The sequence below is a fragment of the Camelus bactrianus genome, chromosome 35 (assembly GCF_048773025.1).
Source record: "Camelus bactrianus isolate YW-2024 breed Bactrian camel chromosome 35, ASM4877302v1, whole genome shotgun sequence".
NCBI lineage: Eukaryota > Metazoa > Chordata > Mammalia > Artiodactyla > Camelidae > Camelus > Camelus bactrianus.
Window position 1 is genome coordinate 18,049,469 of NC_133573.1, and position 17,555 is coordinate 18,067,023.

Genomic DNA, 17,555 nt, shown 5'->3' on the forward strand with positions numbered 1-17,555 from the left:
AAAATCCATAATGTTCTAGCAACATCCAGGCCAGAGAAGCAAAAGATAGTGATTTCCAAAATCAAAAAATATTTGAAATATAATCGAGTCTTCAAAACCCCACACATGCCTGTTTCACGTCTGCGTGCCATACTTTTATTTTTTGCTTTATTTTAATTCTTTTAAGGTGTTCCTTAAGTATTATCATGTGGAGCAGTTAAATTTAATGCGAAAGGAAGCCATTGACAAGCTTATTTTGATTCAAGCCTGTGTCAGAGGATTCTTGGGTTCCAGAAGATATCAAAAAATACAGGAGAAAAGGAAAGAGAGCGCTATAATAATACAGTCAGGTAATTACTCAGACCTTCTCACTACGTAACAAAACATCATGTTATGTTTATATGTGGGCATGAAATCAAATCTTATATATAAGCCTCCAATTCTTATGTAGCTTTTGTGTTTAATTCCAAACTGTTACCTTGCTACTTTCTCTATACTAAATCTGAATGATTGCTTTAGTGATTGACACTTTTAATATCTGAATAAATGTTCTGTTCTAAATAAAAGAATTTTTAAATGTTCCATCACAGTGAAAACACAATTGACCTACAGTGCAAGATACAGCAAGTGCCTGAATGAATTACAGATCTCAAAAGTCAGAGTATTAGAACCCATTGGACAATAACATTTTCCCTGCTTGATTCCAAAGGTTGCACTTGCCATAATTTTCAACAGCTTAATTAAATCTCATTTTGTTAAAGGGCATCCGTTTCTTTCTATTAACTGTAGGGAAATAATATTTATAATCATATTTCACACAATTTTTATTAAATACATCAATAGACTTGGAATTCCATTTTCCTTTTTTTTCTATAAGAAACTAAGTTTAGAACCTAGCATGGCTTAATACAGTATCTTTAAAAATTTTTGACTGGATGTCCTTAATAAAAAAATGTATTTTCCTCCATAACCCGGTACACACACACTACAAAGCATGCTCTCTGACAGTTTTCTATTCTGGTCTATTCCATTTCATTTTTAGATATTAGATTTAGCCCACTAAATCGGTTTTATGATTCACTATTTGATTTGCAGCCTGTGTTCTGAAGGATACTGGCAAGGTGGGCAGAGTAGCTGACTAACACTCAGGAGACTGGAGTTCCAGCTCCAGTCTGTCTGTCCATGACTCACCATCATCGTTTGGAATCTTAAACCCTCAACTTCTGACTAGGACATCAGACATGCAAACCCTGTGATTGGGGATCTAATTCTTTATCCTCAATTCTAAAAGTCCTAAAACACTGAAAAAGAGGTTTTGCTTAACTCATTTAGAAGTGAAACATGACCTGGTATTTACAGTCCTCTATTCATCCCAGTTAGTAAAAATTGTGTGTTTTTCTGGAGAAGTAGTCACTTGTTTGATTATGGAATGTTGACCTGCCATGGGGAATGTTACAGAATATATGTTATTTGGTCTGAATTACCTTCCTAAAATTAAAAAAAAAAGAAAAGTTTTAATATGAATTCTGAAATAAATCTGGCTCCCAGGAAGATTGGCCAAAAGGTCCAAAACATAGACAAATAATAGAGGATTTCTCCCATGAATAACTGACTATGGCAAAAATAAAAGGAACATAACCATTAGCAGATTTTAAGCAAATGAGTGAGTACATTTTGTCTTTTTCATCACCTTAGCTTATCTCTATCATTTTAGTTTCATCTTCATACTCCCCTTAATACGAAAGGTACTTCAACTATTTTCTCGTTAAAGCACGTTGTCTGGAAGAGTCTTTAATGAGTCCCATATTTTTTATGAACCTGTTCTATTTGTCTTTAACTTCATTCCCCTCTTTGACACTGATAGTCAAAAACCATTTGTTTGTACCCCGTCAAAGTAATGTTCTTTTGTTATTCTGATTAACACTACTCTGGGCCTTGTATGTTCCAGCTGCAAGAGGACATCTAGTCAGGAAAAAAAGAAAAGAAATCGTTAACACGAAAAACACAGCAGTAACAGCCATTCAGACTCATGATCAAGAATTTGACTACAAGAAGAACTTTGAAAATAAAAGGTAGAATGGTGTTCATTCTTATGCCATTTTGACATTACAGATTTTTCAGATACGGAAAGTCATGAAATAAAGTTCACAGTCTTTCTCATACCTCACCAGGTTCCTGACACTGATTCATCAAATGTCAGTGGCCACTTCTGTGTCCTTTATCCTATTTTGGAGTTTGTTGGCATTTCACGCCAAAGACCACACTTTCCTCCTCAAGGATTTTTCTTCCTAGGCTTCTGCTCCTAATTTCTGCTCCTAATTCTAAGTGTCTTTTGCTAATTCCCCTTTTCCCCCTATTTAAATCCTCCTCCACTTCTCAGTAATGCCCCTGGGCTCACTCATTCCCATGGCCTTTATGACCAATATGCCATTGGTCACAGTCTGTTTTTCAAAGCATAGCACCTTTGTCCTATCTTCTCCTGAGCCTCTGAATCTAGAATTCTAACTGCATGTTAGCAGATACACCTGAATTCATTTATACAGGAGGCTTCCTGATAAACAGTGGGGACACACAGACAAAAGAAGCAAAATCCTTACCCTCAAATTGCTGCCAGAGTCTTGGGATAGAAACATGACAAATAAATACATGATTCTAGTGACATAAGAATCTACTAAGTTTGACTAAACCTCTACTAAAAAAAATCTATGCAAAGGGTAGAGTAGGCCCATAGAAGAGGGTTGGTTGGCAGAGATTAGGGGAAGGAAAAAAATATCCAGATTTTACCTAAGTGGTGAAACTTGAATTGATTGAAAGATGAATAAATGGTTCTCTAAAGAGGTAAAAGTCATTCCAGCCTCTTTGTCTTTTTTTTCCCAAAATTTATTGAAATTTAATTGACACCTAGTGTGAGTTTAAGATGTACAGCATGATGATCTGTTACACATATATGTATTGTGAAGTGATTACCATGATAAGATTAGTTAACGTTTCCCTCATTCATATAATTGTAGTTGTGGGGGGGATGTCAGGGTAGCGAGAATGTTTGACAACTATTCTCTTAGCAACTTTCAGTACGTAATACAGTATTATTAACTATAGTCACAATGATGTGTATTAGATCCTCAGGACTTATTCACCTTTTTAAAAATCTCAGCTTAATTGAGGTTTAAGTGACATAAAATTAGAAGATATTTAAAATGTACATTGTGGTCATTTGATATATATACACACACTCATTGTGAAAGGACCCCCCATCTAGTTAATCAAATCATCCACCACCTCACAGAGGTTTGGGTTTTTGTTTTGGGGGTTTTGGTGAGAACACTGAGGTTTTACTCTCTTAGCAGATTTCAGCTGTACCATCCTTATCAACCATAGTCACCATGTTTTAACATTAGATCTTCAGAACTTATCTTAAGGCTGGAAGTTTATATCCTTTCACCAACCCCTCCCAGTTTCCCCCACCTCATCTCCCAGCCTCTGGCAACAACTTTTCTGCTCTGTGTTTCTATGAGTTTGACTTTTTTTTAGATTCCACATATAAGGGATACCATGCAGTATTTGTTTTTCTTTATCTTAGTTAATTTCACTTAGCATAATGCCTTCAGGGTCCATCCATATGGTCACAAAAGGAAAATTTTCCTTCTTTCTCATGGCTGAATAATGCTCCATTACATATGTATACCATATCTTCTTTGTTCATTCATCCATGGATGGATGCTTATGTATTTCCATATCGTAGCTCTTGTGGATAATACTGCAGTGAACATGGGGATGCAGGTAACTCTTAATTTCTTCTGATATACACCCAGAAGTGGGATTGCTGGGTCATATGATGGTTCTATTTTTAGTTTTTGGAGGAACCTCCATACTGTTTTCCATAGTGGCTGAACCAGTTTACATTCCCACAAGGATTCCCTTTTCTCTGCATCCTCACCAGCATTTGTTATCCCTTGTCTTTTTGATGACAGGGGTCCTAACAGCTGTGAGGTAGTATCTCATTGTGGTTTTGATGTGTATTTCCCTAATGATTAGTGATATTGAGCATCTTTTTATGTACCTGTGGCCATTTGTATGCCTTCTTTGGAAAATTTTTCTATTCAGTTCTGCTGCCCATTTTTTAATCAGATTGTTTGTTTTGTTTTGCTTTGCTGTGAGCTCTGTGAGTTCTTCATATGTTTTGAGTATTAACCCCTTATCAGATACATAATTTACAAATATTTTCTCCCATTCTATAAGTTGCTTACTCATTTTGTTGATGGTTTCCTTTGCTGTGCAGAAGTTTTTTACTTTGCTGTAGTCCACTTGTTTATTTTTGCTTTTGTTGCTTTTGCTTTTGGTATCAAATCCAAAAAACCATTGCAAGACAGATATCAAGGAGCTTACCCTCTGCACTTTCTTCTAGGAGTTTTACAGTTTCAGGTCCTAAGTTCAAGTCTTTAATCCATCTTGGTGATTTCTGTGTGTGATATAAAGGAGGGGTCCAGTTTCATTCTTTTGCATGTGACTATCCATTTTTTCCAGCACCATTTATTGAAGAGACTGTCCTGTCCCCATGGTTTACTTTTGGCTTCATCATCATAAATTAATTGACAGGAAATGTGTGGGTAAATGCATAAATTCTGGGCTCTCTATTGTAGTCCATTGATTGATGTGTCTATTTTTATGCCAATACCATACTGTTTTGATTACTATAGCTTTGTAATTTAGTTTGATTATCTTCTTTATTAATTGCATTTTAACTAATATAAGCATTCTCTGGGGCGTGTTATGAAGATATTCAAAATACTAGAATACCCATTCATCAAAATTATGGTGTCCTGGGTTCCCTACCTAATTCTCTGATCCCTGGCATAATAATAGGGATTCTGTTAGGCCTCGTGTATAAACCTAAGGATGCCATAGGGGGCCCAGGAAGTGACCAATGGGATTAGGAAAATTGAGGCCCAGTAGCTATTCCTAAGTGTGACCCAAAGAAGAGTCCTTCTTTACAAACAAAATGTAAAAGATCCAATTCTCCCAGGGCATTCCTGGGCCAAAACTGGCAGAAGCCCCCCAGGTAGCATGTCCGGTGTCAGGATATGGCTTTTTGACTCCACCTTAATAACCTTGTCATGTTCATATTGTTCTTATGAGGCTTTTGCCCTCACACACACACACACACACACACACACAAAAGCTATGTGGCTAAATAAAAAAAAAAATTTTTAAAGATGAGTAGAGAAGATCTTATCTTCCAGTTAAGGGGAAATCATTTTGGAAGGATATTAATAAAGTAACAGCTGTGAGGTTTTGGCCAACATACCAGAAGATCATGAACTGTAGCAGGGACACTCCCTTTGCTTTAATTTTGTAAGAAATTTCCTGTGATCCGCAGACTGAGAGCTTATCAAAGTACAGCACACCAGCCTAGTGAACACACCCTGCTTACTGGGCTTGGATCTAGATGTGGTGTCCACGTCTCATCACCAAAGGTACTGTGTTTGAAAAGGACATACCTTGAAGTGATTGAATTCCTAGGATGTTGATACCTCATCGAGTGAAATTATGCTGGGATATTTCTCACTCTAAGTTGAAGTTGGTTTTTTTTAATTATTTGAGTAGCCATCACAGTTGTCTCTAGAGAGGACACTTGGAGGAAAGACTTGATTCTTGTGACTTGGTAAGTTTTCACTCTGAGCTTTTTTGTCCCCTTGCTTGTCTCCCAGCATAGTGTAACCCATGCTGTTGGCCAAAAGAGGTAACAAACTCTGGTTTAGTATCATCTATTCAGATACAATTTGTTTTACACAGGGACTCTTTTGTGAAGAAACAGACAGAAAATGTGGTCTCTACTAACGAAACAGTCATTCCAGCTCCAAATAATAGACAGAGCACCTCTGTGGTGAAGACTTCTGCCTTCAGAGCTGAGGAGGCAGCTGCAAATGCTGTGGAAAGTAACGACAGAGGGCATCAGCCGCAGAAAAAAATGAACAATGTGTATGAAGAAGAAGCTGAGCAAGAATTATGTCTAGCGGGGGACCCTAGGGCAGAAGTAAGCCCCAATAAGAAGTATATAAACAACTTGGAAGAAGATAGCAAGATAAGGAAAGTGGAAATGGAGGACACCGTGGTCCAGAATCACTATGAGAAGTATACAGAGGAAAGGAATTTTGAAGACTCAAAAGCAGCATATCTAGAAAGGAAGGCCTTATCAGAAAAACCAAGCTACCCCGGACTCTGGTTAGCAGAGAAGGAGACTTCAGCTCAGAAGCAGGCTTCTTTTAAAAAAACTTTGGAACCGAGTCTTAGCCAAAGGTCTGTTTGTCAAAATGCAAATAGCAAGGAAAGAGAAAAGAAGACATCTGTGGTCACCCAGAATGCACCAGTATGCAGCCATCAGAGAAGCCACATGAGGCATGGGACGGTCCCAGAGAGGCAGGTTGAACCAGCAGTATCAGCCCAGGAAGAAGAAGAAGATAAGGCGGCAGTGTTCATCCAGAGCAAATACCGGGGCTACAAGAGAAGGCAGCAGTTACGGAAGGACAGGGCGGCTTCTTTTAAAAATCAAAAGGCTGTTGCAACACCGACAGAAGGAGCAAGAAACACTCACAATTTGTATTCCTGTCCCACAACACTCGAGGACTCCTGTAACATCAGGATGAAGAGTGATAAAGACGCAAAAGCAGTTTCAGAAAAAGACGCATGTGATTTGGCAATTTTTTCAAAACAGGTATGTAAATGAACAGGTTTCCTTACTAGTTCAGATCTCTGGGAACTCCACAACAACCGAATTAAACAGTCGATAACCGCTAGGGTGTTTCATCTGTTCTTAGGAGACTACAAACATTTTCAATAAAGTGTCTCAGGGGCTGTGCCATTCAGGTAGCTATAAATGTTTAAACAATTTTCTATGATAAAGATAGTATAAAACACGCGAGGAATCTTGTGTAGTAAGGAGACCAGCCATTGGTTTATGCAGCCCTGACTGAAACGCTGCCGTTTGACAGTGCAAATTTCCATGTATCTCAGAGTTTCCATTATAGCACTAAGAAAAAGTTTTCTAAATCCTCTTAAGTCTATGCTTCTCTACCCCAGATTTTGAGAAGACCTAATTCTGTATCAGAATCAGGTGTGTAGTGTTACATGCAACAAAGATGAAAGGTCTGCGTGTTCCATTATGACAACGAGGAATCATAAAGACCGCAAGGGAAAATCCCCTTCGGGGACTATCTCGTACCGTTGGTAGGCATGTTTCAGCTGTTTCTAGAAGCAGGCAGTTGGCTTTAGGGCCTCTCCCACGCAGACGTGGAGCTCTGATCATTGTGTGCTGTGGAGAGAGCCCAGGAACGGCTCCTGTCCCTGCCTGTTCAAGGTCTTTCTCTCTTTCTAGGTGTTTGACCTTGAGAAAATCACTTTATATGTCACCACCCTTATTCTCTCCTGTGTAAAGCGGAGGATTTTCATTACACAACCTCTAAAATGCATGTTATAAATTAATCTGTACTACCAGGGTGGTCAGTAGTGAATCGTAAAAGAAATGTCATAGTGACTTAGTTCAAATTCAAAGAGGGATCACCTTTAACTCCTGAGTCCCTAAGCTCTGCTTTTTGTCTGACGGTGGCTGAGCCACAGTAACTGCCCTCGGACACCCCCTGACCATTGTGGGTGTGACCCAGACATCTCCCATCTCTAGCTGTTCATAGATCTGCCGTTGATTAATTTAGCCCTTTCCCGTTTTACTTTTTTAAGCACATGGAGATGGTGAGTTTAATATTCAAGCAATCCTTCCTCGCCTTGTGATAAATCTGCTCACTCTGAAGGCCAAATCAGGGATTAGGACCCTGACCTGCCATGCAGCTGAGACACTCAGGAGATGTCGAATTGCCAGGCATCTACCTAGAGCTGGCTGATGACACCATGGAAGTGGGCTCAGTGCTCACTAGAGGTGAAAAAAAGTTAGAGGCAGAAAAGCAGGGGCCCCACTTCAGCCTAGCAGGACAACCGTGTTGGCAGACGAGGCCAGGGTGGAAAGAGGACCCAGGAGAGAGAGAGTAGCCCTGAAGTCAGGCTAAGAAGACTGGACAGGAAAGGAGGGAAGTTAACATAATCAAAGTCAGCAGAGGGTTTCCTCAGGATAAAAGCAGAAAGGCAACGGCAGCAGAATGGTTAAGGACAGAAGCCAGATACCAGGGACCCCGGCAAGGAGTTACCAGGGGAGAATGCTTCTGGAGGAAGACATGTTTGGCCATTTTGAAAGGAAAATGTAAGATGGGCAGGTAGCACAAAGGGGGAGGCCTTGTCAGGTGAGGACGTACCTGACCTTGGAATGCAGTTAGGGCGGGAAGTGTGTGCGGGTCCCGGGGGGAGGGGATGAGGAGTTTATCAGACCCCGGAGTACCTGTGCAGCTCTCTGAATTCTTTTCTTTGATTTAATCTGACACGTGACCTTCTTTTTAGATATCAAAGCTATCTGAAGAATATTTCATTCTGCAGAAAAAACTGAACGAAATGATTTTGTCACAGCAACTGAAGCCTCTTTATCTGGGTGTCTGTCCTCATAAGCCAGTCAATAGACGAGTTTCTTCTCAGCAGTGCATCTCAGGTAAAAGTGGGTAGAGCTGGACCTTCCTGAAGGGACAGGCAATGCCAGATACTTTATTAGTCCCCCGCCTTTATTCTATGGCCGATGTGAGGTGACTGTGTTCTGTCTTGGCGAGAACCTTCATTTCATTTCATTTTTTATAAGTAGACACACATCTTTGCAGAACATTCCATATGCCTCCTAACCCCTCTGATTTCATTCTCCTCCTCTTTTCTTTTCTTCCTTTTTCCCCTTTATATACACTGTAGCTGGAAGTTGGACTATGACACCAGAAGGGAATAGAAGGATGGAGTTGAGGGTGGGTAGGTGGGGTGCAGAGGGCAGGGTGCAGTTTTGATGGAGCAAACAAGTGAAATATGTCTATTCCCTGGTAACCAGCATTCTACTCCCTGCTTCTGTGTTTTCAGCTTTTTTAGATTCCACATGTGAGTGAGATCATGCTGGTTTATTTTCTTTCTGTGTCTGGCTTATTTCGCTCAGCATAATGTCCTCCAGGTTCATCTACAATGTCAGAAATGGCAGGATCTTCTTTAAGGCTGAATAATATTCCAGAATGTGTGTGTGTGTGTGTGTTTGTGTGTCACATCTTTATTCATTCATCTGTTGCCAGACACTTAGGTGGTTTCCCTGTGTTGGCTGTTGTGAATAATGCTGCAGTGAACATAAAGATATCTCTTTGAGGTACTGATTTCATTCCTTTGGGATATATACCCAGAAGAGGGATTGCTGGATCTTATGGTAGTTCTATTTTTAGTTTTTTCAGAAATATCTAATTTGTTTTTTGTAACGGCAGAACCAATGCTTACAGGGTTCAACCAACGGTATAGAGGGTTCTCTTTTTCCCACATCCTTGCCAGCAATTGTTTCTCTTGTCTCTTTGATAACAGACGTCCTACTACATGTGAGGTGATATCTCATCGTGATTTTGTTTTGAATTTCAGAGATGATTAGTTATGTTGAGCACTCATTCATATACTGTTGGCCATTTGTATGTCTTCTTTAGAAAAATGTCAGATCAGGTTATCTGCCAATTTCTAAATCTGGTTGGGGGTTTTTGTTTGTTTTTTGCTATTGAGTTGTATGAGTTCCCTATTTTAGATATTTGGGTATTATCCAAAATATATCCAATATATGGTTTGCAAATATTTTCTCCTGTTCCAAAGTCACCTATTTTATTTTGTTGATGATTTCCTTTGCTGTGCAGAAGCTTTTCAGTTTGATGTAGTTCCACTTGTTGATTTTTCTTTTTATTGTCTGAGCTTTTTATTGTCTGACACCATTGGTGTCATATCCAACATATATTACCAAGGCCAATGTCAAGGAGCTTCTCCCTACATTTTTTTCTAGGATGTTTACGGTTCAGGTCTTATGTTTAAGTCTCTAATCCATTTTGAGTTGGGTTTTTGGTATGATGTAAGGTAAGAGTCCAGCTTTATTCTTTTGTGTGCAGTTATCCAGTTCTCCCAACACTATTTATCCTTTCCCCTTTGTGTATCCTTGATGCCCTTGTCAAAATTAGTTGACTCTATATGCTTGGGTTTATTTCTGGGCTCTCTATTCTGTTCCATTCATCTGTGTGTCTGTTTTATGCCAGTACCATACCATTTTGATTACTGTAGCTTTATTATGTAGTTTGAAATCAGGAAGTGTGATGCCTCCAACTCTTCTTCTTTCTCAAGGTTGCTTTGTCAGGGACTTTGAATAGGTCTAAAAGCAGCAGCATTTTACTAGGAAGTCAGAATAGTCCATTTTATTCTTCAATATGCCATTTTAAAAAATGAACCTAAGAATATCAGAAATCAATTCTTAGCTTGCTGTGATTCAGAAGACAATTGTAATTCAGTGACATTTCTTTAATTCTTCGGGTTTAGAGGGAGAACCTTTTCTGTGCATACGTAGAGAGGTTACATGTTCGACTACACTTGTTTACAGCTAACCTGGCAAACATCTGAATTGTCCCCTGTCCCTGAGAGTAGCAGAGGAAGTGCCCGAGAGAGGGGGGCCGAAGTGGCCTGAAGAGGGATCTGGGCAAACCTGACACCCCAGAACTAAGGAGAAAGGGAGGACACTGGGAGATGTGGTCGGTGCCTGTGACTAGAGACTGGATGGTACAGTTACTCTCAGCAGATGCTAATGAGAACCAGGAAGAGCTGCAGAGCAGATGGCCTGTCTCCACCACCACTGTGAAGCTGCAGAAGTCCCCATCCCCACCCCCAACTCAGATGTGGCCTGGAGAGAAAAAGAGGAGGGTCAGAACCTCAAATGACTAATAAGTTTACTCAGAAGATGCTAAGAAAATGGAAAACAACTGAGTTTAACTAGGATTCATGAAAAATAACATAATGCTAGAAAAGAGAAGTGAGCACCAGGCAGCAGGAATTCAGTCAAGTTTTAGGGACATCAAGTGACATTCTGTTCATCTGCATTGTTGTAAATTGTGAGCTTAACCTGCTCTAGACAACAGCACTTTTGAAAGATCATCCTGATTGCATGATATGAATAAAATTTGATGGAACAGCAGGAAATGTGGGAGGCCAGTAAGAGATGAGGGTGGTTTGGACAAAGTGGTAGCTGAGACAGTTATCAGTTTTAAGCAAAGGTTAGTTGGAAGATGACCTGCCAGGCAGGTGGACATGTGCATCGTTCCTGAAGTCGCTGAGTTGATGAGATCGTCCTGGAAATCCACCTACAGGGAGAAGAGAACCCAGAGCGTGAGTTCAGACATGTACAGGTCAGGTAGAGAGGAACCAGCAGAGGACCAACCGGAGAGGCGGAAAGAGCACCAGGGATTTTGGCCCCTCAGAAGCCGCAGGAAGAGGGTGTGTAAGATGTTGTGCAGAAAGATGCTGACAGAACAAATGGGGAGAGATCTATAAAATATCCATTGGATCCCCTGTACATTAACTTCCCCAGAGGTTTTCTCAGTATTACAATAGACACAAAGCGGAAAAGGGGGATGCAAATAATGATTTTGCTCCTTCTGGGAGATTCAGCCCCAATATTTGCTGGCTTTATCATTGGATATCTTTGATGTTCATGTATTTTAATGACCTATGCAGCTTTTTTTTTAATTCCTTGAATACTTTATAAAAGTTCACAGTAAAATATAGTTCAAAGAATTCAAGCTGAGGTCACCAATTGGGCCGGATATTGCTTGATCAATATGTAAGCCCTGCGAGGGGTCTAGATCCATCATTGTACCTTTGGATGCACTAATTTATCTCAGGAAAGGCAAACTCCATCTTAAATTTCTTTATAAACCAGCCCAGGTTCGCCAATCTTCTGACCACATTTAAACCAAGAACTCCCACCACCCATCCCCTCTTCCTCCAGTTCTAGTGATCTTCCCTGGTATATTTATAGACCTACAGACATCGCAAACTCCACACGGGCATTCAGGTGCCCTCTTACAGGAGGGAGTGGATTATCCAGGACCACAGCCTGCATTTACTTATCCTCAAAGTTATTTCATGTAGATTAGTTTTGTCTTCCTCAAATAGATTTTCAACCCTTTCAAGCAGGACCGTGCCTTATACTATATATTCATTTTTCTGTGACCCTAGCACACTATTCATCACACAATAGACATTTAATAACTGCTTACTAATTGTCTGGAAAGCTGTTTCATTTCCTCCAAGAATTATATGTGGAGCAAAGTAGAGTGGTCAGTGGAGTGAAGATTTGAAAGTTTGGTTTTTACTAAAACTAAAAATATAACATTACATTCTTTAAACGTTCATTTATTTTTGTATGGTATAGGCTTTTAAACTCCTTCTGGTCAGGAAAGGTCTTATAATATGTAGAAGTCCTGTGTCCTTAGATCATCAGAGTTGCTAACCACAGAATTTGGACCCTCACCCTGCAAGCAGCTGCCCCCCACCTGCAGAGGCAGACTTAGCTGATCTGTGGAACCTGCCAGCTGGGGTTCAACAGGCCACCCCTGGGGTACCAACCTTCACAGCAAACCGTACCTCCCCATGAAACATTTCACTTGGAAAACGAAATCAAGCTCATTTACAAATAATTCTGTCATTAAAATAAGCTTAAGAGTCACCTGAAGTTTTAATTATCTCATGCTTCTCAAAAACCTATAGGCATTACTATATATAAAAATAGATTTTTTAAAAAGTTTCTGCTGCATAGCACAGGGAACTATGTTCAATACCTTGTAATAACCTTTAATGGAAAAAAAAAGAAAGTAAATATATGAATGTATAACATGACTGAGACATTGTACTGTACACCAGAAATTAACACATTGTAACTGATGGTACTTCAATAAAACAAAACAAACAAACAAAAAAATGAATTGTGTACACCAAACCTCAAAAAAAAAAAAAAAAAAGAATTGAAGGGATGAGGAATTATAGGATTTAAGAGATTACTTTTGAGGTTTCAGATAATTTTAAAAATGCCAAGATTAAATTTTGATCTTCTGAAAAAAAAAAAGAAAAGGCTACAGGCATCTTCATGTAATTGCTACACCCACCTCTTTGGTAAGATCAGCCCGCCCTAGCTGGAGCATGCAGAGTGACCTGGGAAAGCTGCTCACCTATTCTAAAGAAAGCCCTAAAAAACGTGGATAACAAATGAAGATAATTAACTTTTCAAATTTATTTCAACAAACTGTAACTTTCTTTTATAAGATTTCTCTCTCTGTGTGAGACATCCCTTTAAATGTGCAATAATGTCAAAAGTAAAATAATGTCCAAAGGAAAACTGAGGAACTAATTATGAAGTTTAAAAATAAAGTAATAAACTAGTTATTTCATATCTTTGTTTTGATAATAGTTGTTATAAATTGAAACTGATAGGAGTTAACTGCACCTGCATTTTCATCAAGAGAAATATGACAGGATTTATGTGTCTGGGGCATGGCCATTTGATGATAAATTCTCTGCTGTTGTATTCATAAGCATACAATGACATTGCATCATTTCTCTTTGAATAATGTGCACAGTTGCTCATTTTAGGGGGGATGTTTTTCTTCTTACTTATGGTGCACCTGGCAATCTGTGTTGACCATTGTGAAGAAAAGAAAAAGATTAATTGTAGGACAAATAAATCCCAGTAACACAAAAACATGTTTTCTTTCTCTCTTTTCACAAAGAAGCTATGACTGTCCAATAGGCTGTAATTTTTTAATGGGTTGCAAGGTTAACAAATCAGGACACTATTATAATTCCCATGCTTCATTTACATAATATCATCAGTAAATTCAGCACTAAATCAAAGCAGCCCCTTGGCATGCAAACATACAGTAGATACAATGAGAACGCTTTTGTGTTGCTCTCAGAGTAAATGTCAGAAGAAAATAGCAATCTTCTGTTTATTTCTAAATTTTTATGGCATCTAAATTCATGCAATAATACTAATATTTTCAGTTGTGATGCAGATTTGGGTTTTTGGGGTTTTTTTGGGTTTTTTTGTGTTTTTTTTTTGTTTTTGTAGGTATGCCTGTCATTTACCATTGTAATGCTGGCACCTAGAAATGCAGTTTGCAGACTATCCAAGAATACATATCCACATGTATCTGTAAACATACTTACATTCATGTAAAGACTGGGTAGCTCAAATAATGTTGAGTCATATATTTTATAGGAATATTTTTTCATTAAGAGTAGAAAGTAAAGAGATATCAAAAGTAACATTACTTCCCACTCAACATACCTCTGGTGAACACTTATCTTCCTAAATGTATTTGCTACTATTCTCCCTTCATAAGAAATAATACAAATTCCCCCAAAATCTTTAAGAAACAACTTTCAGTATCCAAAAATTAATGATTTTATTTACAATCTCACAATTCAGTGAATATCATTTATTTTTAGCATTTTAATTATATTAAATACTAACCTTAAAAGCAGTTTGCCTTATATCTGTTTACATTCTGAATTACAGATTTCTGATAAGTTAACTGATTTAACTCAGACAAAACAGTTGACCTAGAAGCCTTGGGTGGAAACAGCTAAACTTTTTGTGCACAAATTATTTCTTCTTATTCCATAATTTTTATCTATTCTAAACTACAGAGGACACAGAGCTGCCATGGAAGCAAGAAAGGAATAAACAATATATTTCTCCCCAACTTCCCATTAAATTTCTGATAAAAATGCACAAAAAAAGACCAACCATGTCAGCCATACTGGAAACAGTTTTTTTTTTTTTACACATTTTGACACCATAATACTTAACTACATGAGATCAATTCAAAGGGAAATTACATATCATATTTGATAAAATAATATAGTCAAAAGGTAAATTCACATAGTTTATAATTTCATACCACATAGAGAAAATACCTTCCTAAATATCTAGTATATTTTTAAATTTTTCCTATAACTAGATATATTGGGCTAGTCCATAAACTTCCAAATATCAGAATTCAACCAGATTACATTTTCTGCTCATGATGCAATTGAGATAGAAGTGAAAAAAACAAATCTGCAAATTAAAAACTAAGAAATGTGAATGAAGAAATTAATAATTAGTGTTATCAATTATTTTAAAATAATAAAAATGAGAATAGCTACATATAAAAACTATGAATATAATGCAGGCAGATTCTACTTTCAAGGGAAAAGTCAGATCATTAAATGTTTTCACTATTAATTGAAAGAAAATTATGAGAAAAGGGTGTAAATTTAAGAATTTTTTTGTGAATGAAGAACAAGTATTATTCAACCCAAGGAGAAACAGAAAAGAAATAATTATGATAAGACAGAAATATATCAGATATCTAAAGGTAGCTAAAATAATATTTTTTGAAAATAAAACAACAAAATAGACTATTCCTTAAAAAGAAGCCATGAAAAAATTAGAAATAAGAACAAGATTATAAGAATTATAGTTTACTAAAATCTTGGCAAGCTATGAATGCAGTCAGTTTCACAGAGACAATTTGAGGCTGAAATACAAATTTCTGGAAAAATACAAATTTTTCTTTTTGGAAAGAAATAGTCAATATGATGATATGTCCTTCAAAGAATTACCTTGAAAAAGAGGTTCAAGGAACTCATAGTGTTTTAGGCAAATGGAACAGATAATTCCCATACTGTGTGATCTGTTCTTGAAAAAAATATAGAAAGAGAAAGAAAGTTACCTATTTCATGAAGATCATCTACCCTAGAACCAAAGTCTGACAAATAACCTTTTTAGGAAAAAAGAAAGGAGGGAGAAGAGGAGGGAGGAAAGAAAAAAGAAAACAAGAAGAAAGCTATGGATCAGTCTGAGGGGTTTAGTGGTAAAATTCTTAAGTATAGTCTTAGCTAATTGAATGCAATATTATATTCAAAGACTATCCAAGTAACACATACCAATGTCACGTAATAGCAAAAGGTCAAAAGAAAAAAGCCATCTTATTAAATACTGAAACAGCTTTCAATAAAATCTGACACAGAGTCCTGATGAAAAACAAAACTCTTACTAAATTAAAAATAGGAATTCTTTAGCAATATAAAGAATATATTTCTTAAACCAATTGTCAACATCACAATCAATGGTAAAACACTGAAAGTAGCTCCATTAAAAGGCAGGCTGCTACTAGCAACACTTTTTTACGTTATTTGGAAATTTCTAGCTGAAATAATAGGATAGCGAACAGAAGTTTCTGAAAAGCACAGTTATTGAAAAGAAGAAGATGGGATTGTAAGAGTTTTAGTGCACAACATGAATTTTTACCTTAAAAATACAAAGACTGAACCAAAATAATGATTGGTACTAGCAGAAGATTTCAGCAAGGGTATGCAGGTAGGGGCATATAGATATTCTTTCCTGTAATAATTTGTAACAGAAAAGAACTTACTGCAAATAGCAGCAAAAACATATACAACACCTTGAAATAAAGCTAGCAAGAAAACAACAAAGGGCTTAAAAAAAAAAAAAAAAAAAGAAGAGGTGGGTAGTGGAATGACACTTTTTCTGGATTGAAAAATAAGAAATTATAAATATACTATAAAATTGAATTCATGGTTTAAAAAACTGCATTTAATTTCTATGAGATTTTCTTTAGAACTTAATATCCCTAAATATCATTTGTAAATTTCAGGGGAAAAAATAATTATAAATGAGGACTTGCCTTTTAGATGATAAAAAGAATAATATAAAGCCATCATTAAAACCATATGCCTCTGTCATGAAAATCAACCACAGATTAATGGAACAGAATAGATGGCCCTAAAATTGACTGTAGTATTTAAAAAAAAAAAAAAAAACTGTCACAAAAAGATACATGGCAAACCAGTAAGAAAAGGATGGATAATTCTTAATTTTTTTCTGATTTGGGGAGAATAAATAAAACAGTCTTACCTTATGAATATCCCAGTATTTCCCAGATTATTAATGATGTAAATGTGAAATGTAAACCAAGAGAAACCAGATGGTATGAACTGACTATGTCACAGTCTCTGCTTAGGGAACGACAAAGCATAAGAAGCAGTAAAAGGAACTGCAGAGAAAAATTGTGGTCAATTTAGACTGTGTAAATGTTAAAACCTCGAAGAGGTTAGAAAACATTGTTAAACGTTAAAGAGCTGCAGACAAACTGGATAAAATATTTAGAACAAATGGGAAAATGGTCAACATACATAATGTAGAAAGAGCTCTTATAAATCATTAGGAAAAACACTAACACCCTCAATGGAAAAATGGGCACAAGACATTGATTTATTCATAGAAGGGCAAACGCAAATGGAAAACAAGCATAAATATGATCGCCCCAGAAATTAAAAAATATATAAATTAAAACAAGTTACTATTTTTGACTCATCACAATGGAAGGGACGAAAAAATATTTAACAATGATGAGAATGTGCTAATTTAATTATCCTCAAACACTAATGGCAAGACTGCAAAGAGTAAACATTTCAAAAAGTGATTCAGCAAAATCTAGAAAATGTGTTGAAATAGTTTATATCATTCACTAGTAAACTCACTTATGAGAACATAGCCTAAGGAGATAATCAGAGCTGAAAGAGATAAATTATGTACATGG

At 37.2% G+C, this 17,555-nt stretch overlaps 1 protein-coding gene across 1 annotated transcript in view; it reads left to right on the plus strand.

Moving 5' to 3' along the window:
- Nucleotides 1-17,555, plus strand: part of MYO3A (myosin IIIA) — a 193,613-nt gene that overhangs the window by 156,141 nt on the left and 19,917 nt on the right. Inside the window, exons 27-30 of the mRNA XM_074358211.1 lie at nucleotides 167-329; nucleotides 1,928-2,051; nucleotides 5,773-6,691; nucleotides 8,419-8,563. Of these exons, the coding sequence (XP_074214312.1) occupies nucleotides 167-329; nucleotides 1,928-2,051; nucleotides 5,773-6,691; nucleotides 8,419-8,563 (1,351 nt within the window). The remainder of the gene's footprint in view (nucleotides 1-166; nucleotides 330-1,927; nucleotides 2,052-5,772; nucleotides 6,692-8,418; nucleotides 8,564-17,555) is intronic.